Genomic DNA, 26,436 nt, shown 5'->3' on the forward strand with positions numbered 1-26,436 from the left:
AATCTCTTTAATCTCTCTCTTTCTCTCTCTAATTGTTCATTAGCTATACTTTTTTTTAAGGTTTTTTTATTTTTTATTTATTTCTCTCCCCTTCCCACCCCATTGTCTGCTCTCTGTGTCCATTCGCTATGTGTTCTTCTGTGTCTGCTTGCATTCTTGTCAGCAGCACAGGGAATCTATGTCTCCTTTTGTTGCGTCATCTTGCTGCATCAGCTTCCCATGTGTGTGGTGCCACTTCTGGGCAGGCTGAGCTTTTTTCATGCGGGGCGGCTCTCCTTACAGGGTGTACCCCTTGTGTGTGAGGCTACCCTATGCAGAGGACACCCCTGCATGGCATGGCACTCCTTACGTGCGGCAGCACTGCGCGTGGGCCAACTCACGGGTCAGTAGACCCTGGGTTTGAATCCTGGACCTCCCATGTAGTAGGTGGATGCTCTATCAGTTGAGTCAAATCTGCTTCCCATTTTCTATACTTCTTTTTTTAAAGATTTATTTATTTCTCTCCCCTTCCCTCCCCCCCCCCAGTTGTCTGCTCTCTGTGTCCATTCGCTGTGTGCTCTTCTGTGACAGCTTCTATCCTTATCAGCGGCATGGGAATCTGTGTTTCTTTTTCTTGCATCATCTTGTTGTGTCAGCTCTCTGTGTATGCGGTGCCATTCGTGGGTTCCTGGGCAGGCTGCACTTTCTTTCATGCTGGGGTGGCTCTCCTTATGGGGCGCACTCCTTGTGTGTGGGGCTCCCCTATGCGGGGGACACCCCTGCGTGGCACAGCACTCCTTGTGTGCATCAGCACTGCGCATGGGCCAGCTCCACACGGGTCAAGGAAGTCCGGGGTTTGAACTGCAGACCTCCCATGTGGTAGGCAGACGCCCTATTCATTGGGCCAAGTCCGCTTCCCTCTATATGTTTTAAAATAGAACACTTGGGGACACACACTGCCTGCAATGTTATGATAATAATGATGCACTAAAAACTCCATTTAAAAGACATATACAAGGAGTAATAGGTCTTTCTGCTAGTATTTCAAGAAAAGGAGGCCCTAGGTCATGTTTGTAATATCTGTATTTCCCAAAGGCTTCCAGTGGCAAACATATATTATCTGATGAAGTTTTACCTTAATCCCAAAAGTGAGAATATAACATTTTTGACTGAAAGGCATCCAATGTTATCCTCCAAGTTAACAGAAAAATGCATAAACACAATTTCTCCACACAAAATTAAAGGCAATTCTTAAATTGCAGAGGCAAAGAGTTTTCCTTTAATTTTCTATCAAAGGAAATAATATTTCAAAAAAAAATTGGGGCCAAATTTTTTCTTAGAAGAAAAGTTGCGCCTATAACTCTCAAGAATATAGTAACTAGAAATGAAATCTGTTTTTACTTAGGAAGGTATAGTAGTTTGTGTCACAAAGTGCTTATGGGCTTTAGTAACTTATCAGTCTCTCATTCATAAGATTTAGAATTTATACTTTAATAGAAAATAACTGAATAAATTTAATATTTTCAACATGACAGACACTGGGCTAAGTGCTTTCTATGCATACAGCATTCAATCCATACTATCCTTTTTACTGCTGGTTAATATTCTATTTATGAATGTACTACAATTTATTCAATCACCAGTTGATGGACATTTGGCTTGTCCCTAGTTTTTGCCTATAATGGGTAAAAATTGCTATGAACAATAATGTAAAATTCTTTGTATGGATGAATGTTTTCATTTCTCTTGGATAAGTACCTAAGAGGGGCATCAGTTTCCATAGTGGCTGCATTAGTCAGGGTTCTCTAGGAAAACAGAACTGACAGGAGATATCTGTAAACGGTATGAGATTTTATAAAATTGTTTCACATGACTGTCCAAGTCCTGTAGGGCAGGCTGCAAGCTGGGAACTCCAATGAAGGTTTTCGATGAATTCCCCAGGAGAAGCTGGCTGGCTGAAGTAGAGATGGACATTCTCTCTTCTGACTGCTGAAATCATCACCTTTTAAGGTCTTCAACTGATTGGATGAGTAGTCTCTCATTATTGAAGGCAATCTCCTCAGTCGACTGTCGATGCGATCAGCCCTGGATACAACCAACTTACTAATGATTTAAGTCCACAAAATGTGCTCACAGTAGCAATTGGCCAGTGCTTGCTTGACCAAATAACCAGGCACCTTACCTGACCAAGCTGACATATGAGCCTAACCATCACAGTGGTTATGCCATATTAAATTACCACCAGTAATGTATGAGGGTTCCAGTGCTCCTCATCCTTGCCAACACTTGGTATTTTTGGCGTTTCCAATTTTAGCCACTCTAGTGTTGGTGTAGAAGTATCTCATGGTTTTCACTGGCCTTTCCTTGATGTGGTAGTCAGCTTTCATGATGGCATCCTGTGATTCTGACTTCCTGGTATTCATGCACTTGTACAGTTTACTTCCACAACCAATAGTGATGAACTGTGTAATCAATAAGCAATTGCAGAAATGACAATTGAGTAACTTCTGAGACCAGGTCATAAAAGATATTGAAGTTTCAGTCTGTACCCTCTAGGATCACTAACTCAAGAAAACCACCTGCCCTACCAAGAGGATACTCAAGCAGTCTTATGCAGAGGTCATGTGGCAAAGAACCAAGGCCACCTGCCAACAGCTAGCACTAATATGGAAGTTATGTAACTGAGCTATCTTGGAAGTGGATACAACTGCCCCATCAAGTCTTCAGATATAGGCCTGTTTAATATCTTGACTGTATCCTCATTAAAGACCCTAAGCTTGAACCACCCAGCTAAGTAATCCCTGGATTCTTGACCTATAGAAACTGTGTGAGGTTATGAAAGTTTATTGTTTTAAACAGCTTAATTTTGGTATAATTTGTTACGCAGCACTAGAGAACCAATACAGATTTTGGCATCTGGACATGGTATGCTGACATAACAAACACCTAAATTGTGGGGGTGGCTTTGGTACCAAGCAGTAGGTGGAAGGTGGAAGGACCTTGAGGAGAGTGTTAGTGAAAGCCTCATGATAGACGCTTAATGGCTTTGAAGGGGATGTCAGTGAGGGGTTACAAGAAAGGGTGGGGAGCAGGTGTGGCTCAGTGGTTAAGCACTGGCTTCCCACATACAAGGTTTTGGGTTCAATCCCCAGCCCCTGATACTTCAAAAAAATTCGGTAGACCAAATTCTAAGATGACCCTCAAGATTCCTGCTCCTTGGCCATGCGCAGTGCTGATGCGCGCAAGGAGTGCCGTGCCAAGCAAGGGTGTCCCCGCGTGGGGGAGCCCCACGCGCAAGGAGTGCGCCCGTGAGGAGAGCCGCCCAGCGTGAAAAGAAAGAGCAGCCTGCCCAGGAATGGCGCCGCCCACACTTCCCGTGCCGCTGACGACAACAGAAGCGGACAAAGAAACAAGACGCAGCGAATAGACACCAAGAACAGACAACCAGGGGAGGGGGGGAAATTAAATAAATAAATAAATCTTTAAAAAAAAAAAAAAAAAAAAAAAAAAAAAAAAAGATTCCTGCTCCTGATGTTTATGCTCTGTATAATTTTCTCCCTTTAAATGCGAGCAGGACCTGTGGATGTGGTGGGATATCACTCCTGTGATTATGCTGTGTCATATGGCAATGGGATTTTGAAGGTTCCTAATAAGTTGACTTTGAGTTAATGAAAAGAGAGATTATCCTGGGTGAGTCTGATTTAATAAGGTCAGCCTTTAAAAGAGATAAGCAGCAGCAAAAGAGATACTTTTGCTGGTCTTGAGGAAGTGAACTACCATAAAGTGAGCGGACCTATGAAGGGGGCCTTGTGGCAAACAGGAAAGGATCAGTATTCTGCAGGCAGCATAGGGAAAGGTGTTCTGGGCAGATGGAACCACATGGGCAAAATGAGGAGTGCTGGAAGTGTATGGCCTGTTTGGGTCCAGAGTGATAGGAGACACCAGCTGAGAGCTGTGTACCATGCCATGGACAGGAGTGAGCCATTTTAAGCAGGGAAGTGACATTATCATTATCTTTAAGAGCTCTTCTTATGAATCAGGAACTGGGCTAGTAGAATGCATGATCTCATTTAACCTGTATTAGTACCAAATGAAGACAGTGATGTGGGCTATGGGTGGAAGGCTCTTTGTCTCTTCAGAAATAACTAAGCTGTTTGACTTGTGTCTCTTCAGAAATAACTAAGTTGTTTGACTTGTGGGTGTGGAACGGTAAGAGGCTGCAGTCCTGCCCTTAGGGACGGTGACAGCAGGCTCCAGTCCCAGGAAATGTTTAACAAAGCAAGGGCTATAAACTTTAAGTATTTAGGGGAAATGCAAAAACCAAGGCTTATCTAAAATGTCTGGAGTCCTTGCTAAAAGCTTACCTAAGATGTGAAAGAGATATATGCTAATTGAAGCCTATTGAGAACTGAAACAAAGGGACCATTTGGCCTTTCCTCTCTGTATAAAAGACGTTTGAAAATCTTGTTCGGGGCTCGGGATTCAAACTGAAAGCTCCCGAGTCCGGCCGGCCGTCAATAAACCATTTTTTTCCTTCTCAAAATCATTCCTGAGTCCTGGCCTCTCTATACTCGAATAATTGAACTTCTCTTAAATTCCACAACATTAATGGCGACCGCGAAGGGACAAAAATGAAGGCCAGAGACGGTAGCATTTTGCTGCCCCTTCCAAATCCCCGAGGAAGCCGGGAGGACTCGGGTGAACCCCAAATCTGGGCGCCCCTGGATTAAATTTAATCCAGAAAAGATGTGGGCTCCACCAGAATCTTCCCGACAAAAATCGAGGGCAATGGAAGGTCTGAAGAGAAAGATTCTGGGAACGAAAAAGAACTCCGAACATGGAAGAAGGTAAGACTCCCCGGGTGAGCAGAGTCTGGAAGGCCCTAGCTTTAATTGCTAGGAAGGGGAGGCTGATCACCTCCCGAGAGAACCCTAGTAGCCCCAGAAGGCTGGGGGGAAGCCGTTCTCTCTAGGCTTGGGAAAAGGAGGAAAACCGGGGAAAAGCCCTGGTGTTTTGGGTTTGTCTAACTGCATGTTAGAATCTGGTACTGGTCTTATATCCACTAAAGGAGTGGAGTCTCGATTTTAATAGGAAGGGTATTTATAGGTTCGAGTCCTAATATCCTGGAAATTGGTCTAGATTAAGGAAAACAAAACTTGGTTACAGGAAAATGGATCGGCTTTTCTGGTGGAGCTTGGTCTGGGTGTAAAGTTTAAACAGTGGAAAAGTCTAGCTGAAATCTTTTGTTATGGTGCTAATTTGTGAATGAATTTGCTTTATACCAAATGTTAAGTGTTCTGAGGTTTGTGATGGCTGTGGGGGCAGCCGTGGTGAAAATAAATATATAAACTTGTGAGTCAGATTAGTGACCTTTGTGCTTCTGTCTGTGTCAGCTCAATGTTAGTGTTGGAGTTGTGTCCTTACATGAAGTAGAATTACAGCTGAGCTGGAGCCCTCCCTTGCCATTGGCAAGGGAGTGAAATGATTCTGGGGCAAAAGCTGAGGAGTCTGGATGTTTGCGGAGTCTAGATGTTTGTGCATGCTCTGCTGTCTTGTCTCTGGTCTGGCCCTTTGCCGGGGCTTGGAGGCCATCTGTGTCCGCGCCAAGCACCCAAGTCTGTTGGGAATGTCCCAGTCAGGGCGGCTGGGTTCCTGGGAGAGTTGCCAAATTTGAGTAGGTTCTGTCTGCCCATTTTGGCTGAAAGCTGGAAAGGGGGGAGCGGCTTGCCCCTTTCCAGTGAGTCCACCCTTCTATTCATAAGCCGCATTCCTGTTTGTTGTGCACCCGACTGCCTGGAAGGGGGGGAAGTGAAGGAGGTGAAAAGCAGAATCAGAATAAATGCAGTAAAGTTCCCTCCTTAGGGTGTCAAAGCCAAAATACGTTTGCATTCTGCTCAGGTTCTTAGAAGGTATTGTAGTAACCTTAAGTAAGAGAATGTTCTGTGAAGGTAAAATTTGTGTTAAGGGTATAAATATAAAAGTTTTACAAAGCATTGTTTAAGGTATTTAAGTGGCTAATTGCAGAAAGTCATTATTTAAAAAAACTGAATTGATAATAATAATAATAAAAGGCAATTTTATAACAAACTTATTCGGCAGCCAATCTCCCCTGCCAACTTACTTCCAAAAAAACTGTTTCTGGTATTACATGCTACTAAGTATTTAAAGTGAAGAAAAGTTCATTATTTTAACAAACTTGTTTAGTATTAATGGCAATTATATGTTGTAAGAAGTTTGCCTGGTAACTCAGTATGTGGGATATATGGAATGTGTTTTTATTGTTAAGGAAACAGAAGATGATTTTGTCCTAAGATAAAATGATTGATTATTGGAAAGAGTAGAGTGTGGGACAGAACCTGAATGAATACTGAAAGTGTAGAAGGTTTGTGGAAGAGAAATTTTTATGATTAAATTGAGTAAGATCAATATATAAAGAAAATCATTTATCAATAGCTTCTTGTGCTTTAACCTCATCATATCCTCAATGTTTGAAGAAGAGTTCTTTTAAAAGAACATTTTATGTTCTAGAAATCAAATCCTGAAAAGTAGCCTTTTATTTCAAACTAACTGCAAGAGATTTATTCTTTCACTTTAAAGGAAAAATTAAAGTAATGGTTAAGTTCATTTAATATGTTATAAGTTGAATGAAAGGTATTTAAAGGTGTTATAAAATTAATAGGTTTTAAAAAATTAATAAAAACTGTAACTAAGAGTTAAAATCATTTATAAATGCATTTATATTGTAAAACAGTGGAAAGACAATAACTGAGATTATAGCTGGGTGAATTTAGCCTGAAACTATTATTTAAGTGTAAATTCTACACTAACCTTTCCTTTGTTTATGGTTACTTCAAGCCTAACCTCACCCTTTGCCTTTGCCTACGGTTATTTCATAATTGAGAAGAGCTGGGACAGCACTGTCTCCTCTCCTGGTATTAGTAACCCTTTCTCTCATGAATTCAAGTGTAAACTAAATAAATTGCTGCCTGATAGAATAAGGTTAAATGACCACTGGAGTTTTATTATCTCCAAAACCAAAAGGGGGGTGGAGGGGGAAAAGTCTCCTGCCTTGACGGTCAGTGTTCCTAAGAGTGGCAATTCATGAGAGAAAGCAGTCTGTCTCCCTGAGGCTTCAAATAGCCTCAGTAAATATATATAAAACTAATCTTGTTGCTTATCCAAAATTCTGCTAATTTCAAGGTAAAATATAAAGTTCTAAAACAAAATGGTGCTAAGGCATTGAGAACATTTTGGTTATTACAATCCATTAAGTAAGAAAGAAAATTCTTGTGGTAAACTGCATGGTCATAGTGCAAATTAAGAAGAGTTTCAAAAGTCTTTGAAAAGTTTAAAGTAACTAAAGTCATGTTGTTGTGTCAAACTATTCATGTCTGCCTATTTGCTCAAATTGTTAAAAATTAAATATGCAGTTATATTTATAAATATTCTTAAAGCCCAAATTGAACTAAGCAGGATGAAAAAGTCATAGAAATCTGATTATGGAAACAATTGGGAAAGGGCCTCCTCTTTGCAAGAGCTTTTAAGGCAAGACTAGGTGTGGCAGATTAAACCTATCTACTAGGCTAGGGAATTAAGAATCAGTTTGCCTGGTAATTTCCCAGTTTAAACCTTTGTCAGCCATAAATTGGAAAAAAAAAAAACAAAACAAAGATTAGGTTAATTTTCACAGAAGAAAAATGTTGATGTAACCCGGCGGCCTGCTGCCTCAGTCTCCCACTCCCGGGTTGGACAGCAGTGGAGGAGACCAGTTTAGGCCAGTCCTATGGGCAGTGGAAGGATGCCCAAGAAGGAGCTAACTAAGTCGCTGCCATTTCAGCACTAAATTCTATTCCTTATTTGACAAAGGGGGGAGCAGGTAAAAACTAAAATGGTTGGAATGTGATAGAAGAAGCAGTTAAATCAAACTTTTGCGTGGGAAAGTTAAATCTCAGATAAGCTGTAACTTCTGAAGTATCCAATCTATGGAAAAACAGGAAGAGCTTGCATGCTAGGCTTAGGGGTATAAATTGTGTCATTTTTCTTTGTTCGGGGCACCAGCCATATCTGACTCTGCGCCCCTTCTTGCAAGATTGAGAATAAAGTATTTTCTTCTCCACAATCTGGTGAGCCTTATTTTCTTCCAGAAGATTTCTTTCCAACAAAATAAGGTAATTAGTGGCTCTATTAACAAATTTCAGTAAGTAAAGGAAAGTCCATAAAAACTATGGAGAGATCTTTCCTGGGTTATGATTTTAAAAAATTAAGTAATTGTGTAATGTGTTTTGAAACCTGGTAGTCAGTTATGCTTTTAAATTAATAATTTTCATAACTTAAAGAAAAGAAGTTTTTAGCTTCCTGTAAGGGAAAAAGAGAACATTCCTTGCATAAACTATAATGGTTTCAATTTTATTTAACTTGAGTGTAATCTCCCATAGTTAATTTATAAACTAAATTAACATATGTACAAAATCTTTACAGTAATGAAAATTGTAAGTGAAAATTGTAAGTTCACATTGGTGAAATTAGGCTAAAGGGAAAAGATTGTAGATATGCTCTCTTAAATAAAGAGTAAATTTCTTTCATTGGTAATTGTAATTTAGTAAGTTTATTTAAACATGAGGTGTCTAGTCAATGCGGTTATAGTCAATTATAAAGAGTTTGTAAAACATCTTCCAAACTGAAAATGTTTAAATAGTTCTAGTTGTAGAAGTCATTGTTAACTAAAGAAACTTAGATTGGTATTGGTAGCAGAAATAACTTCATGATAATAAACCTGTCTGAAGGCCACTGCAAAATACACATTTAAGTAAATGGTAATAAAAAGTTGTCTTGATTCTATTGGAAAAATTGTTTTCATTCTAACAATGAAAAATAATATTTTTCCTCTATTACTAAAGTAAAGTACCTACTGTTATCTTCATAGTAAAATTGTGTAAGTAAATAGTCATTTGATATATGTATTGCGTTAAGTTGTTTAAAATATATATAAAACAAGGAATAAACTTTAACATTGTCAAACTCTTGTGCATTCGAACCAGGCCTTGTATACATTACAGGTGGCCTCTCCATGTGAGTTATTGGCTAGGCTGGTCACTGACCCCTCAATTAAAAATATGTGCTATATCAGTCTCTGGTTCTGCTCCTGAAGTCGATGGAAACTATATTGCAGTTTCAAGCTCCTGCAGCCAATAATGACTCGGTACAGTCAAGTGTACAATGGATATCGCCTCCAGACTGGCACTGTTCCATGGTGCCAGAGAGCACTATGCACCAGGCTAATAGAATACTGGAAAATCTCTGGAATACTGGAAGGATGCTGCAACTTGCTCACTGCGTTGAAGAACATGCTAAGTGGAGCCATGATACCAGGAGACTGTAAGTAAAACTTAAACACAATTGGCATTATGGCCTGCTCTCATGGAGAGATAACATGTAAAGTATTACAAACCTGAAACTCAAAACTAATAATGGCAACTCTGAATCCTTATGCATTAAGTAATACATTAGTTAATATTAAGTGCTGTACTTTTATCCTGTACTAAATATATGCCTAATAATTGTAATGTTATCTTTTCTATTTTGGACCAAGTGCAGAAGTATATTAGACATGTTAAATTCCTGGTAAAATCATTTTCTAAACAGTTAATAACATGTCTATAGAATAAGGTGGCAGTCTCAGCCAGTCTCAAGTTAGCAAAAGTGAGGCTTGCTTGCTGATGGTGAGTCACCTATTGAACAAGTCAAAATTGCTAGAAATTGTACAATGAAAACCAAGGTGTAAAAATCTTTATTCTGTAGTTCTGATCACTCCCATAGGTGAAAACTAAGAGTATTTCCAAATTAGTGTTCTAATCCTGAGTGAAGCCAGTTGCCCAAGGAGTGCCAGTTCACCAGGAGCATCTGACAGAGCGAATGAGTGTCAATCATTGAACAGCTTGGAATGTGTCTTCAGACAAAGCTAAGTGTCTGTTGCAATTTCTCTCTAAAGATGGATAACTTAAAAAAGAATATATGCTGTTCCCACCAGCTTTTAAGGAGTGCCATCTTTATAGGCACCTAACCTTGTCTACCTCTGTAATCCAATGTGTCCTCTTTTTAAAAAATGGGTATTCCAAATTTTTAATTAAGTTTGTTTCTTTCAGAGTGAACATCTTATTAACCATATGAAAACTTCATCCAACTTCGTACAGAATGCCAGATCCATCTTCCTCCAGTTAGAATAAATTAAAGAGTTTTACACCTTATTAGGCAATGACTACAGCCCATGGCCAGCAGGAAGCAGTTACAGAAAAGAGATCGTCTCCCTTCAGCACCCCTTTTAAATTAAAGGTGTAAACTCTTTTAAATAAAAGTAATAGATGGATCTGGAACCTGACTGGAAATCCACGTGAGTGCCAGTGGCAGCAGAATAACTGCGGGAGGCCCCTGCCCAAGATTCTGCTGTCCAGAATGAAAAGCTCTAAACTTCTAAAAACAGTCCTGGATGCTGTACTAAAGACTGATAAATAATCAATCAAAACAACAGACAGCCATCCACCTCATAGCTCCAACAATAATTATGCCAAAGCTTAGCAAGTTAATCTTTGGCAGAAAGGGGGGAATGATGTGGGCTATGGGTGGAAGGCTCTTTGTCTCTTCAGAAATAACTAAGCTGTTTGACTTGTGTCTCTTCAGAAATAACTAAGTTGTTTGACTTGTGGGTGTGGAACGGTAAGAGGCTGCAGTCCTGCCCTTAGGGACGGTGACAGCAGGCTCCAGTCCCAGGAAATGTTTAACAAAGCAAGGGCTATAAACTTTAAGTATTTAGGGGAAATGCAAAAACCAAGGCTTATCTAAAATGTCTGGAGTCCTTGCTAAAAGCTTACCTAAGATGTGAAAGAGATATATGCTAATTGAAGCCTATTGAGAACTGAAACAAAGGGACCATTTGGCCTTTCCTCTCTGTATAAAAGACGTTTGAAAATCTTGTTCGGGGCTCGGGATTCAAACTGAAAGCTCCCGAGTCCGGCCGGCCGTCAATAAACCATTTTTTTCCTTCTCAAAATCATTCCTGAGTCCTGGCCTCTCTATACTCGAATAATTGAACTTCTCTTAAATTCCACAACAACAGTACTATCATTATACCCTCCTTACATGGGAAGAAAAGCATTCTTAGTGAAGTTATGGCCAAAGTCACGAAGCTAGTAGGTGACGGCTCAAAATTTGAATCTAATCTAACCCTAAAACTATGCATCAGTCCTAGATCATCTCATCTAGAAGAGAATATAGATTCTAGCAGTGGTGTGGAAGATAGATTGAAGACAGGCTACGCAAGGAGAATGATAGGAATGCTGTTGCATGGGTTTTGAGGAGAGGTGACAAGGGCTATGTATATTTTCAACCCTGGCCCTGCTGTCAGCTGTAGCTTTGGGTTGGCTAGTTCTTGGAGCTCCGCCTTTGTCAAATGAGGTCCGTAGCAGTGCCTCTTAGGGTTGTAGTGAAGATTAAAGGAGAACGTGTCAGTCACCTAGCGCCAAGTCTGAGCTGTAGCTGACCCTTATTATGGAAGTTTAGAGAGTATTAGTTTAATAAATGTAAAAGCACATCCATTCCATCAAAAGAAATGACGATTAAGTACTTACTATGTACTGGGTGGTCTTTGAGGTTTGCATACTGATGCAACAGTGAACAAGATGAGCAAGTAAATAATTGAAGTAAATAATTTTTAAGTGCAACAAGTGCCAGGAAGGAGAAATGGAGGATGTTATTTTTTCGCTATAATAAGGAAACTTGAAGTGTTTTAATGTATCTTTATTTAAAAGTCTTCTGACAATGAGTCTATTTTATAGAAATTTATGCAAAATTTGTACAGATAAAGCCAGGATTAAACCACACATGAATAACCGAAACAAAAGGCCGCAAACTCAGAAACTAGCCACGCCCCCACACCCCCTCCCGCACAATAGCCACGCCTCTTTTTTTTGCAAAACCTTTAGAATGACACCTGCCTTCACAGCCGATCTCCTGGTTCCCAGTGGAGCCTCATTTGCTCGCGAGAGTTCTTTCATTAAGGCTGCAGGAAGCGGATGTAGAGAAGAGGCGCGGAGTTTCGGTCGCGCCTTTCCTACCCGCCGCGTCTCCGGGTCCTGCTCCTCCGGCTCGCACGTGCAGTTGTTGTGCTTTACGTCACGTTGCCGCGGAAGTGCGTCTCCCTCAGGCCCCGCCCCCAAGATGGCGGCGCCCAGCGCAAGGTGTCCCGACCGGTGTCTGCTCAGCCTCAGAATATAATTTGACCGGGTCTGCGGTCATGGACCGACTGGGGTTCACGGCCTCGCTAGTGGTGAGTGTCGGGCTGTGGGGGCGCTCGGAGTGCCGAAGTCTGGCCCTGGTGAGCCCTTGGGGGCTCTTTTCTACAAGAGTACTTTTTTCCAGTTTCGATCGCTGGACCGTTCTTGGGGTCACCCGCCGCCAGTTCTGGGAGGGAGCGAGGGCTCCTCGGCCGCCGTCCTGGCTTCCTTTACCGCAAGCGGGCTTTCCTTGAGGGTGGAGAGGAGAGGACTTGACTCACTCCCCCTAATTCAACAGTTAACCACCCAACCCCATTCTGGAGAACTTGAGAATTAAAGAAAATGCGTAACTAAGCAAAACTCCTCACTCAAATTGTTCGCAGCCCCCCGTCCAACACTTTTGTCCTTTGACTCTATCTCTTTTAAGTTCGGAAAATGACATATGTTGTCATTCATTTAGTACATAATTGAGCCGATTATTCGGCTCTAAGCAGTCTTCTAGGCTTTGGGTAAAAATCGATGAGCAAAAATAGACATAGCGCCGGACCTCGGGAAGTCAGTAGGCCAGGCTGAGTACTTAGATGCTTAGAAAACGATGGAAATCAACATATTTTAACAACAAAAGCCAAAACAAACAAACCAAAAACACAAACATAAAAACAAAAAAAATTATTTAACAAAAATTTTAGCGCCCCTATTATGGCTAGTCCAATAGGGGATGTTTGATATGGCATTGAATACAAGAGAGTGATTACCTACATAAAAAGCCTCTCACAGTAGGCTATGGAGGCCTAGAGGAATTTATTCATTTAATTATCAGGTGTTGAGATAACAGGAGAACTAGAAAGCCTGCTTACGTGGGTCGGGTGGTGGAGAATAGTAAAATAGCTTTTAAAATAATAGTAAAATGGCTTGTAATAATAAAATGGCTCAGCATGTTATGGGAGTATGAGGAAAGAGTGATTGTAGAGAGGTTTGGAAAGATTTCTTAGCAGAACTGAGGTATATGTTGAGACTTCGTATAAGCTGTGTCTTAGAGATAAAGCGGAATTTGTTGCTATTTTCAAGTTTTCCTGTTTAGCTAGAGACAGCAATAGTAGTTTTGATAACTAATATACTTATGCCAGCAACTGGGGTAAGTTCTTTTCTTTCTTTTTTTAATTGTATTTTTTTGAAGATACATAGGTCACAAAAAATGTTACATTAAAAAATATAAGAGGTTCCTGGGGTGAGTTCTTTCCATGCATTCTCTAGTTTATTTATTTGTTTGTTTGTTTATTTCTCTACGCTTCCCCCCTCCCCGGTTGTCTGTTCTCTGTGTCTATTTGCTGCGTCTTCTTTGTCCTCTTCGGTTGTTGTGAGCGGCCCGGCAATCTGTGTTTGTTTTTGTTGCCTCATCTTGTGTCAGTTCTCCGTGTGGGCGGCGCCATTTTTAGGCAGGCTGCACTTTCTTTCCGGCTGGGCCGCTCTCCTTAGGAGGGACACCCCTGCGTGGCACGGCACTCCTTGCGCGCATCAGCACTGCGCATGGGCCAGCTCCACACGGGGTCAAGGAGGCCCGGGGTTTGAACCGCGGACCTCCCATGTGGTAGACAGACGCCCTAACCACTGGGCCAAGTCCGCTTCCCTGCATTATCCAGTTTAATTCTCACAGACAATTGAAGGCTTATTCTAGTTTTGCAAATGAGAGAACTAGAGTACAGAGATGTTAAATAACTTGTTGGAAGTCACACAATTGAGTATGTAAGTGCTAGAACTTAGATTCCAACCCAGGTGGTGTAACCCTGGAGCCTTTGGTTACTTTTTTTTTTTTTATATACTGGGGCTGGGATTTAACCCTGGCCCTTATATGTGGCTCATATGTGGGAAGCCAGAACACAACCACTGAGCCACATTGGCTTCCATGAGCTGTTTTGTTTTGTTTTGTTTTTCATGGTGTTTGCTTCTTGTTCGTTTTTTTTGTTTTTTGTTTTGTTTTTTAGGAGGCAAGGAGTACTGAACCCCGGACCTCCCATATGGGAAGCAAGCACTCAACCGCTTGACCCATATCTGCTCCCCTTTAATTACTTCTTGATACAGTTGCCAATGTCAGCACCTGTTACAGTTGCTAAAAACAGATGAGTGTAGAGTTGACAAAAGAATATATATATGTAATTAAAATATACTGCACATGCAGAAAAATGTCCCCTCTTTTTTTCAATGTAGTTATAGAAGGAACAATTAGAAACAATGGTTGGAAAGTTTCAAGGAAATTACATTTCATTCTAGCTTAAGGAATAATATTTTATTCTGCAGCATGCAGTTTATCTGTCATGTGCTCTGCCCACTGGGCCCTGTGATAGGCTTGGAGATACTGTGATGCACAAATCCAATGCCATCTTGATGGCGCCGCAGGGAGAAAGGCCAACAAAGAAAACAAACAGTTGCAGCATGTAGTAAAATGCTATTATAGAAATGAACTGAGGGTGTGATGGAATGTAGAGTAATAATGGAGAGCTTGCTTTAGATGGAGTAACCAAGAAGGGCTCTAAGGAGGTAACATTTAATCTAAGACCTAAGAGATGGAAAAGGGTTAAGCATTCTGAAAAGCAGAGGGCAAAGTTTAGCCAGAGAAAGCAGGGTGTGTGAAGCTGTCAGGTGGAGGGAGCTTAGTATGTTGAACTGTTGGCTGAGGGTGAGGATCATGTGTCAGGGGATGATGCTGAAGAGGTAGGCAGAGCCTGTTGAGGTGGAACTTTGTGGGACATGGAAAAGAATTTGGATTTTATTTCAAGTATAAAGGATGCCACTAGAAGGTTTTACATCAAATTAGTCCAGCAATGGAGGGGCTTTTTTTTTTTTTCTTTAAAGTTAGGAATGCCTTTGAGGTAAGCTGAGCACTTCCTAGGGAAGTCTGCTTTGCTTACTACTTACTATATTACCAGTGACTGGCACTTGTAGGCACTAAACACTATTGTTGAATGAATGAATGGTAGGCCTAGATATTTGCTGACGTCATGGAACTCTGTTTCCAGGATAAATGAGGTAATATTAAACATGGAACACAGAGTCTGACATGTAGCAGGTATTGAAAGTTTCCTTTCCTAAAGTTTCATAAAGAGGACTGAAGGGCTGTAGAGTATAATAAGGGGAGAGGCCTGGGATGATTTGTGAATTTTACATCATCAGTCAAGGTTAGTGTTCCTCTGGGATGTAGAGTGGGCTATTCAGAAAGAAACTCTCAAAGAGTTCATTGATCGTTGCAGGCTTTTAGGAAGGCAATTCTGAACAAAGTGTTACTAACTTAAAGATGTTCATAACATTTAATTCAACAAAGAAAATAGAAAGTCACTTAAACAAGGAACAAAAAGGAAATGTTAGGTAAATAATGTTAGATCCTTTAGTGGGCTAGTCTGGGGCCATTAAAAATAGTGCTTGTGAGGAGTATGTGCTGTGGAAATGTGGAAAATGTTTATGTCCTAAAATTAGGAAAAAAATTACAAAATTGTACATGTATACGTTTTTTTAATGCCTAGTTAAAACTATGTAAAAAATTATTCCATTCGTATAAGAAAGCTAGATCTGCAAATACCACCTAAGTATTTTTGATTGTAGGATTACATTTTCTCCTTATTTAATGCAAAATATAATTTATTTTTTAATAGCATATCCATCATCACACCTCTCGCTTCCTGAACTTCCTACCCAGTTCAGTTTTATTTCATTGGCATTGTAGTTTATCAGTTCCTCTAGCTTGTTACTTAAAGAAATGAAATAAAAAACATCTCTGGTGCAGTTGCTTTTGAACCAGTCCTAGGTTAAAGGTGAAGGGACTTTGGCCAGTATGGGTGCTATAGGCAGTCCTCACTTTGCATGGTAGTGTGGAACAGTAAAAATGACTGCAGGGGCGTGGTTGAATGCTTGCCATGTGGGAGGTCCCGGTTTCGCCTCCCAGTGCCTCCTAAAAACAAAAAAACAAACAATAAGCAAACAAACCAAAAAGCCAGCTGAGGGGAGCCAACTCAGAGGAGACTCAATGGTTGAACTCCAGCTTCTCACCCATGAGGTCCTGGGTTCAATCCCTGGCTCAGGTACCTTAAAAAAAAAAAAGACTGTGCAAGCTGAAACTATGCAAGGCAATTGTAATCCATGGGGAAAATTGCAGTTATTTCATGACCTTTAAATTTTTTTGTCAAAACATTAAAAACTCTTAATAGTGGTTATAAGCATATAGAGAAATGGAAAAAAATAGTAAAACTAATATTTATGTCCTGTAAAAGTAGAAACATTAAGAATTTAGGTCTTTGTGAAAAACTAATCAAGAGTAGTTTGAACAGTACTTGCTTTTATCTCATCTTTTAGCATATAACACAGAGCAAGTATCTTTTCTATGCCTTAGCAAATTATCTTCACTGCTTTTTAAGTTTGGATTAGCTTCCAACATTTTATCTTTTGTGCTTTCAAAGATGAATGTTGGGCCAAGTCCGCCTACCACGTGGGAGGTCCGCAATTCAAACCCTGGGCCTCCTTGACCCCTGTGGAGCTGGCCCATGCACAGTGCTGATGCGCCCCATGCACAGTGCTGATGCGCGCAAGGAGTGCCCTGCCACACAGGGGTGTCCCCGCATAGGGGAGCCCCATGCTCAAGGAGTGCACCCCATAAGGAGAGCTGCCCAGCGCGAAAGAAAGTTCAGCCTGCCCAGGAGTGGTGGCTGCACACACGGAGAGCTGACACAACAATATGAGGCAACAAAAAGAAACACAGATTCTGGGTGCTGCTGATAAGGATGGAAGCGGTCACAGAAGAAAACACAGAGAATGGACACAGAGAGCAGACATCTTGGGGGAGGGGGGGAGGTTGAGAAGGGGAGAGAAATAAATAAAAAAAAAAAGATGAATGTTGGCACTGCCTGCCCCCCCAGCTGTAGTGAGGTGGTTCTGAAAAAGCTGGGTGGTAATGTCTTTTCACTGGACCTAGCCTTCTGCTAAATCACTGGCAGAAGGAAACTTGAGGGAAACAGTGTGGGTTATGCTTAGGTTCGGTAAGGAAATAGAAGAAAAGTAAGAACGAAATATTAGATGGTAATTTTTTTTTGAATAGGAAGTACTGGAGATTGAACCCAGCACCTTGTACAAGTGAAACAGGCGCGATTTTGTGTGACTTGCATCTTTTTGGCATTTAAATCAGAGTGAGCAAGTCTTCCATTTCTGCTTGTGACTGGGCTAGGCAGGAAATCTCCTAGACACAGAATATTCTGTATTTTGGTCAGCTAGTGGAGCATTAGGCTTTCGTGGGAGGGATGTTTCCCTTGAGAAGCCACATTAATGTTCTGGCTGGTTCTTCTTAAGTATCTTTTAGGCCAGTGGCTTGTGATAATTTTGCTAAGTTAAATCAGACGAGAGATTTGGTTTTGTCCTATAGCTGAGCAGCAGTGATTCTTTTTCTCTTTGTCACAGTTGTCATGCCAGCCTCCTTTTTAGAAAAAAAAGTTTTATAGCATGTAATCTGACCTTTTAAACTCCCAGAGTAATTCCTTTCTATAACTTATATCCAGTTTTTACATTTATTAAGTTAGAGATGAGCATTTCATCTATATGATATCAGGATTTTATTGAATTATTATACTATAATGAGGCTTCTTGGTTTCTGGCCTGTGCTCTGTTTCTTGAATTTTGTCTAGTTCTTAACTTATGTTTCCAGTGTAAGCTATCAGAAATAATGAAACCTACCTTTGTCTGCTAACCATTTTGGTAAGTGACCATCAATAAAACAAACTTCCCATGTTAAAGGATAAAAGAATTTATAGAATTTCTTAGAATTCAATTATATTGACTTATTTTTTTTTACATAATTTAAGTAGATTGAATTGGACCATTTTATTCTCAGAGGATAAGAATTCTGATAAAAGAAGGGTTAGAGAACAATGCATGCCAAATAGATTAAAAAGAATAATCAACCTATTGATTAAAATTTAGTGGTAGATGGCAAGCACCTCCTCTCTGCACCTTCTCCTAAGATTGACATAAAAATTAGAATGAAGTGTAGCATATTTTTAAGGAATTGAGTCATATCAGACATTCTTACCAGGATTTTATTATTTCCATGTTTGAGAAAATGAGGAGGTAGGCAAAATATTTTGTCTACATGCTGAATTTCATAAGTCCTTTAAAAGGTAAAGTATAGAATCTTGCAAAAGTTTTCTTTTATTACCTTCCTATATTACTTGTGAACCTTTTTCCATGATTTAGAAAGGCCACCTTTAAATCCAGAAAGAAGTCATGCAAGAAATCCTGCTTGTTCTCCACTGGCACATTTCTGAGCTCTTTTGGTGATACCCTTTTAAGTTGTTCAGAGATTAGAAAGCATTGGTAAGTCCTTGCATGACTTACCATATGACCGATCATATGGTAGAGAATTAATGTTTTTGGTAGTGTACATTTTTAGTGAAAACTAATTTTTAATATTTTAAGTATGTTAATTAATTTAAAAATAGTCATTATTGGATTTCTCACAAGTGTAGTTTTGTTTTTCCAATTAACTCTTGGAGAGGTTTTATGGTAAGTGGCAAGTAGATAGTGTTTGCTAGGTATTAGTTTTTGTACCACCTGATCATTTTGTCATCTCAGAAGATGGAAATAACTGATCACTTTGATCTTTGCCGGTGTGGTTTTGAATAATATGGATTATACTTTTTCAGTGTCATGGAAAATACAGTTCTTAAATGTGTATTTTAACTTTTTTTTTTTAAATTAGAGAAGTTGTGAGTTTACAGAAAACCATGCATAACATTCAGGATTCCCATATATGCCCTATTATTAATACCGTGCATTGGTGTGGTACATTTGTGGTAATTGATGAGAGCACATTTTTATACTTGTGTTATTAACTATACTCCACTGTTTAGCTTAGGGTTCACTGTGTTGTGCAGGTCCACGGATTTAAAAAAACTTTTTTCTAATAACATAAATAACACCTAAAATTTCCTTTTGAACTACATTCATATATAACTCTTTTTTCTTAAGTATGTTCTCAAAGTTGTGCTACCATCACCGCCATCTATTACCAAAACTTTCCCATCATACTGAATAGAAACCCTGTACATTTTAACCCTTAACTCCTGTGGCAGTTTGATATTATTTATGAATTCCAGGAAGAGATATTGATTATGTTTGTAAACTGGTCTGTTCCTCTGGATTTGAGTCCCTTTGATTGTATTAGATTCAGCTGAGATGCCTTTGATTAAATTATGTTAAGATTAGGGCTCTGATTATACTGCATCGTTAGGGCATGCAGGGTTGAGTCCCCACCCCCTTGGTGGGCTATATATAAATGGATGCTTAATCAAGAATATGGAAGTAGATACACAGAGAAGAACACAGAGAAATAGAGAGCACCACCATAGACACGGTAGAGGCCCCAGGGAGAGAGAGGAGCCTTATGTTAGCCTACAGCTGAGATCAGAAGAAGCTTGGACCACAGAGCCTCACAGAGACTGGCAGCCTTCTTGTTCCAACACGTGGCAATGGTTGGTGAGGGAAGTAACTTATTCTTTATGGCCTTGTGACTATAAGCTTCTACCCCAAATAAATACCCTTTATAAAAGCCAAAAGATTTTTGGTACTTTGCGTCAGCACTGCTTTTGACTGATCCCTATTTCCAACTCCCAACCTGTCCCCTGGTAACCTATATGCTAGAGTCTCTGACTCTGAATTTGCTTGTACTAATTATTTCATATCAGTGATATCATACAATATTTGTTCTTTTGTGTGGCTTATTTCTCTCAACGTGATGTCTTCAAGGTTCATCCATGTTGTTGCAGGTATCAGAACTTCAATCCTTTTTATGGCTAATATTCTATTGTGTTTATCTTATTTTGTTTATCCATTCATCGGTTGATGGACAGTTGGGTTACTTCCACCTTTTGGCAATTGTGAATAATGCCACTATAAACATCTGTGTGCAAAACTTGTTTGAGTCCCTGCTTTCAAATTCTTTGGGTATATACCTAAAAGTGGAGTTGCTAGGTCATATGGTAATTCCATACTTTCTGAGGGAAATTCCAAACTGTTTTCCACAGTGGCTGCACCAGTTAGCATTCCTACCAGCAATGAATTAGTGTTCCTTTTACAGTCTTTCCAACACTTGTAATTTTCCATTTTTTATTTTTTATTTATTTTTTATTTTTATTTTTTTTAAAGATTTATTTATTTATTTAATTCCCCCCCCCTACCCTAGTTGTCTGTTCTTGGTGTCTATTTGCTGCGTCTTGTTTCTTTGTCCGCTTCTGTTGTTGTCAGCAGCACGGGAAGTGTGGGTGGCGCCATTCCTGGGCAGGCTGCACTTTCTTTTTCACGCTGGGCGGCTCTCCTCACGGGTGCACTCCTTGCGCGTGGGGCTCCCCCACGCGGGGGTCACCTTTGCGTGGCACGGCACTCCTTGCGTGCATCAGCACTGCGCATGGCCAGCTCCACACGGGTCAAGGAGGCCCAGGGTTTGAACCACGGACCTCCCATATGGTAGACGGACGCCCTAACCACTGGGCCAAAGTCCGTTTCCCAATTTTCCATTTTTTAAATGGTAAACATTTTAGTGGGTGATAAATGATATCTCACTGTGGTTTTGATTTGCATTTCCCTAATGGCTAATGATATTGCATTTCCCTTTTCATGTGCTTTTTAGCCGTTTGTATAACTTTTTTGGAGAAATGTCTGTTCAAGGCTTTTGCCCATTTTTTAATTGGGTTGCTTATCTTTTTGTTGTTGAGTTGAATGATTTCTTTATATATTCTGGCTATTGAACCCTTATCAGATATGTAGTTTCCAAATATTTTCTCCCATTGTATAGATTGTCATTTTACTTTCATGAAAAAGGCACAAAGTTTTAAATTTTAATGAGGTCCCGTTTGTCTATTTTTTCTTTAGTTGTTTGTGCTTTGGGTGTAAAGTCTAAGAAACTATTGCCTAACACAAGGTCCTAAAGATGTTCTCTGCTTTCTTCCAGGAGTTTGATAGTTATGGCTCCAATAATTAGGCCTTTGATCTTTTTTTTATTTAAGATTTTATTTATTTCTAAATTTATTTTATTTATTTCATTTGTGCATATTGAGGAAGTTCCTTCTATTTCTAGTTTTTAAGAGAAGTGCTGGATTCTCTAATGCCTTTTCTCTGTCAGTTGATACAATCCTGTTGTTTTTTCATTATATACTGTGGAGTATTATATTAATTAATTTTCTTATGTTGACCCACCCTTGCATATCTGGGATAAATCCCACTTGGTCATATAATTCTTTTAATGTGCTCTTGGATTCAGTTTGCTAATATTTTATTGAGGATTTTTTTCTTCTATATTCATAAGAGGTATTGATCTGCAGTTTTCTTTGTGATATCTTTTACATTTTTACATTTTTAATAGATAATAGATTCACCTTTCTTTAAAACTCAAAAAATAGGAAAAGTTACCCGTCACTTAGAAAATTGCTTTGTAGGGTTGGAGAGGATGTGGAGAAATAGGAACACTCATTCATGGTGGGAATGTAAAATGGTACAGAAGCTGTGGAAAACAGAAAGTTAAGTGTGGAATTACTGTATGATCTAGCAATCCCATTCCTGGATATATACCTAAAAGAATTAAAGCAGAGTCTTGAACAGATTTGTGCACATTGATGCGCACAGTGGCATTATTTACAATTGCCAAAAGATGGAAGCAACCCAAGTGTCTATCAAGTGATGAATGGATAAACAAAATGTGGCGTATACATGCAATGGAATATGATTCAGCCATGAAAAGGAATGAAGTTCTGATAAATGCTGCAACAATGATGAACTTTGACCTAATCATGTTGAGTGAAACAAGCCAGACACAAAAGGGCAAATATTATGTCATCTCACCGATATGAAATAAGTACAAAAAGTTAATTCATAGTAAGCAGTTAGAATAAAGATCACCAAGGGATGAGGTGGTGGTAGGGAATGGGGAGTTAATGCTTAATTGGTACAGAGTTTCTACTTGGGATGATGGAAGTTTTGGTGATGGTAGCACAACATTGTGAATGTATTTAATATCACTGAATTGGTATAGAGTTTCTACTTGGGATGATGGAAGTTTGGATGATGGTAGCACAACATTGTGAATGTATTTAATACCACTGAATTATATCTTTGAATATGGTTAAAAAGGGGAAATTGTAGGTGGTATGTATGTTATTAAAATAAAAAGAAACATAGGACTGTACAACACAGTGCACTGTAATATAAACTATGGACTATGTAGTTCATAGTACAATTCTAGTGATATTGTTTCATGACTTGTACGAAAGATGCCACACTAATGCAGTATCAGTAATAGGGAAACCTGTATGGGGTGGGTATATGGGAATTCTTTATTTCTGCATGATTTTTCTGTAAAGTTTTCTAATAAAAACTTCTTTAATACAATTTTTTTGGGCTAAATTTTTCTAATAAAAAAGTACCATGTCAGAACCACATCTTTGTTAGGGTTTCCTTTTTGTTCTGTCATGCTTACTGTAACTTTTTTTAGGGTAATTTAAAAAAAATTAATTTTTTAAACATTTTAAGCAGTTTCTTTTTTTTAAACAAATCAATTTTATTGATATGTTTTTTTAAAAAGATTTTATTTCTTTCTTCCCATCCCCTCATGGTTTGCTCTTGCTGTCTGCTCATTGTGTGCTTGGGAACTGAATCCAGGGCCTCCCATGTAGAAGGGAGACACCTAATTGCTTGAGGCACCTTCATTTCCTACTTTGCTGTGCCTCTCATTAGGGTTTCCTCCTTGTGTCTCTTGTTGCATCAGCTTGCTGCACCAGTCTGTCACATCAGCTCACTGTCTTGCTCATTTCTTTAGGAGGCAGTGGAACCAAACCTGCGACCTACCATGTGGTAGGCGGGAGCTCAATTGCTTGAGCTCCACCCTGCTCCTTTTTTTTTTTGAGATACCCAGGTTGAGAATTGAATTGGGACCTCATATGTGGGAAGCAAGCACTCAGCCACTGAGCCACATCAGCTCCCCTGAGTTGTTTTTTGGTTTGTCTGCTTGTTGTTGTTTTTAGTTTGTTTGTTTTTTTAAAGATTTATTTTTTATTTATTTCTCTCCCCTCCTTCCCCACCCCCATTGTCTGCTCTCTGTGTCCATTCGCTGTGTGTTCTTCTGTGTCTGCTTGCATTCTTACCAGGAAGCACTGGGAATCTGTGTCTCTTTTTGTTACATCAGCTCTCTGTGTGTGGTGCCACTCCTGTGTGGGCTGCACTTTTTTCATGCAGGGTGGCTCTCCTTGCGGGGCATACTCCTTGCGTGTGGGGCACCCCTATGCAGGGGGCACCCCTGTGTGGCATGGCATTCTGTGTGTGGGCCAGCTCACCACACAGGCCAGGAGGCCCTGGGTATCGAACCCTGGACCTCCTATATGGTATGTGGATGCTCTATCAGTTGAGCTGCATCTGCTTCCCTGTTTTTGTTTTTAGGAAGCATCATGTACTGAACCTGGGACCTCCCATGTGGGAAGCAGGCACTCAACCACTTGAGCCATATCTGCTCCCTTATTGATACATGTTAATAAAACATACAATTCATCCAAAGTGTACAGTCAGTGGTATTTGGTATAATCACATATTTGTGTATTCATCACTTCAGTCATTATTAGAGCATTTTCATTATTTCAATAATAATAAAAAACAGATAAACAAGAAAATTCTTCACCTCTCAATCTCTCTGTGTTTCCCCTGCCGCACAAAGCTACTATTTCTGGCTATTCTTGCATAGTTATTTATTTATTAAGCAGTTTTATTGAGATATAGTCATATACCATACAATCTAATCCAAAGTGTGTATCAGTGACTTTACGTATAATCACAATATGTGCATTCATCACCACAAAAATCCTAGAACAATTTCATTACTCCAAAAAGTAAAACTCCACACCACTTAGCAGTCATTTCTCAATCCCTTAATCCTTCCCAGCCTTATGTAACCACTAATCTAATTTCTTCCTTATAAATTGATTTATATTTATGTTTTATATAAATGAAATCATACAATATGTTGTACTTTGTGTCTAGTTTCTTTCACTTAGCATAATGTTTGTTTTGGTTGTATGATAGTAACATCTTGTAGTATTAGCATATGTTAGTTCAGTGTCAAAGAAAAATGGTCTTATGTATGCAGTTTTACCCATATTCACATTTCATATGTGGTTTTACTATGCTGTACAGTCCCATGTTATATTTTTTAGCTTTTCTTTTAGTAATATACATGACTCTAGACTTTCCCTTTAAATCACTCTCATACCCATGTAATAGTACTGCTAGTTATAAATATTATGTTGTACTTTCACCTTTTCTGTTCATTTCCAAAGATTAACACAAATCCTTTTTACCAAATCTGCACAGATTAACCCTTTGCCTTTCATTCTCTAACCTCATTCTTTTTTCTGGTGACCATATTCAAGTTAACTCCATGAGATTACACAGTGTATTTAGTTCACTGTAGCACAATCATACAGTATTTGTCTTTTTGTGTCTGGCTTGTTTTTCTCAACATAATGTCCTCCATGTTCAGCCATGTTGTCATATGCTTTATGACTTCATTTCTTCTTATTGCTGTGTAATATTCCACCATGTGTATATACCACGGTTTGTTTATCCATCATCTGGCTTGTTTTTCTCAACATAATGTCCTCCATGTTCAGCCATGTTGTCATATGCTTTATGACTTCATTTCTTCTTATTGCTGTGTAATATTCCACCATGTGTATATACCACGGTTTGTTTATCCATTCATCAGTTGATGGATACCTGGGTTGTTTCCATCTTTGGGCAATCGTGTATAACACCGCTGTGAACATGGGTGTGCAGAGATGTCTGTTTGTGTCATTGCTTTCAGTTCTGCTGGATATAAACCCAGTAGTAGTATTGCCGGGTCATGTGGCAAATCTATATTCAGCTTCTTTAGAAATTCTGTCCACAGTGGCTGTACTATTCTACATTCCCAACAACAGTGAATTAGTGTTCCTAGCTCTTCACATTCTCTCCAACATTTGTAGTTCTTTGTCTTTTTAATAGTGGCCATTTTAGTAGGTGTGAAATAATATCTGATTGTAGCTTTGATTTGCATTTCCCTAATTGCTAGTGATGTTGGACATTTTTTCATGTGTTTTTTGGCCATTTGTATTTCCTCTTTAGACTAATGTCTATTCAAGTCTTTTCCCCAGTTTTTAATCAGATTATTTGTCTTTTTATTGTTCAGTTGTAGCATCTTTTTATATATCATGGATATTAAACCCTTATCAAATATGTGATTACCAAATATTTTCTCCCAAGACAGCTGCCTTTTCACCCTTTTGACAAAGCCAGAATGTAATATTTTGAATGATATGGAAAGATTGCCAAGATAAATTGTTAAATGAAAAAGCAAGGTATGGAATAGTACATATTGTATGCCACCTTTTTTTCTTAAAGAAGGAAAAAAAAATATATGTACACATATAACACTTATTTGTTTGTATATATCTAAAGAAACTCTGAAAGGATACAACAAGCAATGGTTATTAAAAATGTTACCTGAGTTACTGGGAATGAAGCAAATGGGAAATAAGAGTTGGAAGGAGACCTAGAACTTTTTAGTTTTGTGGGGTTTTTTGTTTTTTACTTTTCTGAATCGTGAATATATAAAAAATAAATTAAAAGAAAATTTAATATAAAATTATGTTTGTAAGTATAGCATGGTAATGTTTATTTTCCCGGGAAATCTCTAGGGTTAGGTTAGAAGGTCCTTTGACCAAGCCAAGGTCATCCATGGACGGAAAGGTAGGAGAAATAGACTTTAAGACTACCTTCTTCCATCCTCATTCCCAAATTGCAGAGAACTTGTTTTATTTTAACTCTTTTTCATTTCTCACTCCCTTTTTCTTTTTCTTTTTTAAAAGGCTGGTGGGGTAGCAGGTGTCTCTGTTGACTTGATATTATTTCCTCTGGATACCATTAAAACGAGACTGCAGAGTCCCCAAGGATTTACCAAGGCTGGTGGTTTTCGTGGAATATATGCTGGCGTTCCTTCTGCTGCTATTGGATCCTTTCCTAATGGTAAAAATTATATCGATATTTTTGTTGCTATAAACCCAGGATAATGGGATTTGTTTTCAGAATGGTATGTGGTCTTACCTCATATAGAATTCCTTATGTGCTGAGCTTATCTTCTGAA

General features: G+C 39.2%; 1 protein-coding gene across 4 annotated transcripts in view; it reads left to right on the top strand.

Annotated features, from left to right (window-relative positions):
- Positions 1 to 12,060: 12,060 nt before the first annotated feature.
- The window catches only part of SLC25A26 (solute carrier family 25 member 26), a 139,066-nt gene continuing 124,690 nt past the window's right edge, over positions 12,061 to 26,436 (top strand). Inside the window, exons 1-2 of one of the 4 annotated variants that reach the window (XM_058288147.2) lie at positions 12,061 to 12,298; positions 26,162 to 26,318. In XM_058288147.2, coding sequence (XP_058144130.1) covers positions 12,266 to 12,298; positions 26,162 to 26,318 — 190 coding nt within the window. In that variant the 5' untranslated portion in view covers positions 12,061 to 12,265. The remainder of the gene's footprint in view (positions 12,299 to 26,161; positions 26,319 to 26,436) is intronic. The other 3 variants (XM_058288146.2, XM_071212152.1, XM_071212151.1) reach the window with 3 other exon arrangements.

The sequence above is a fragment of the Dasypus novemcinctus genome, chromosome 26 (genome assembly GCF_030445035.2).
Source record: "Dasypus novemcinctus isolate mDasNov1 chromosome 26, mDasNov1.1.hap2, whole genome shotgun sequence".
Lineage (NCBI taxonomy): Eukaryota > Metazoa > Chordata > Mammalia > Cingulata > Dasypodidae > Dasypus > Dasypus novemcinctus.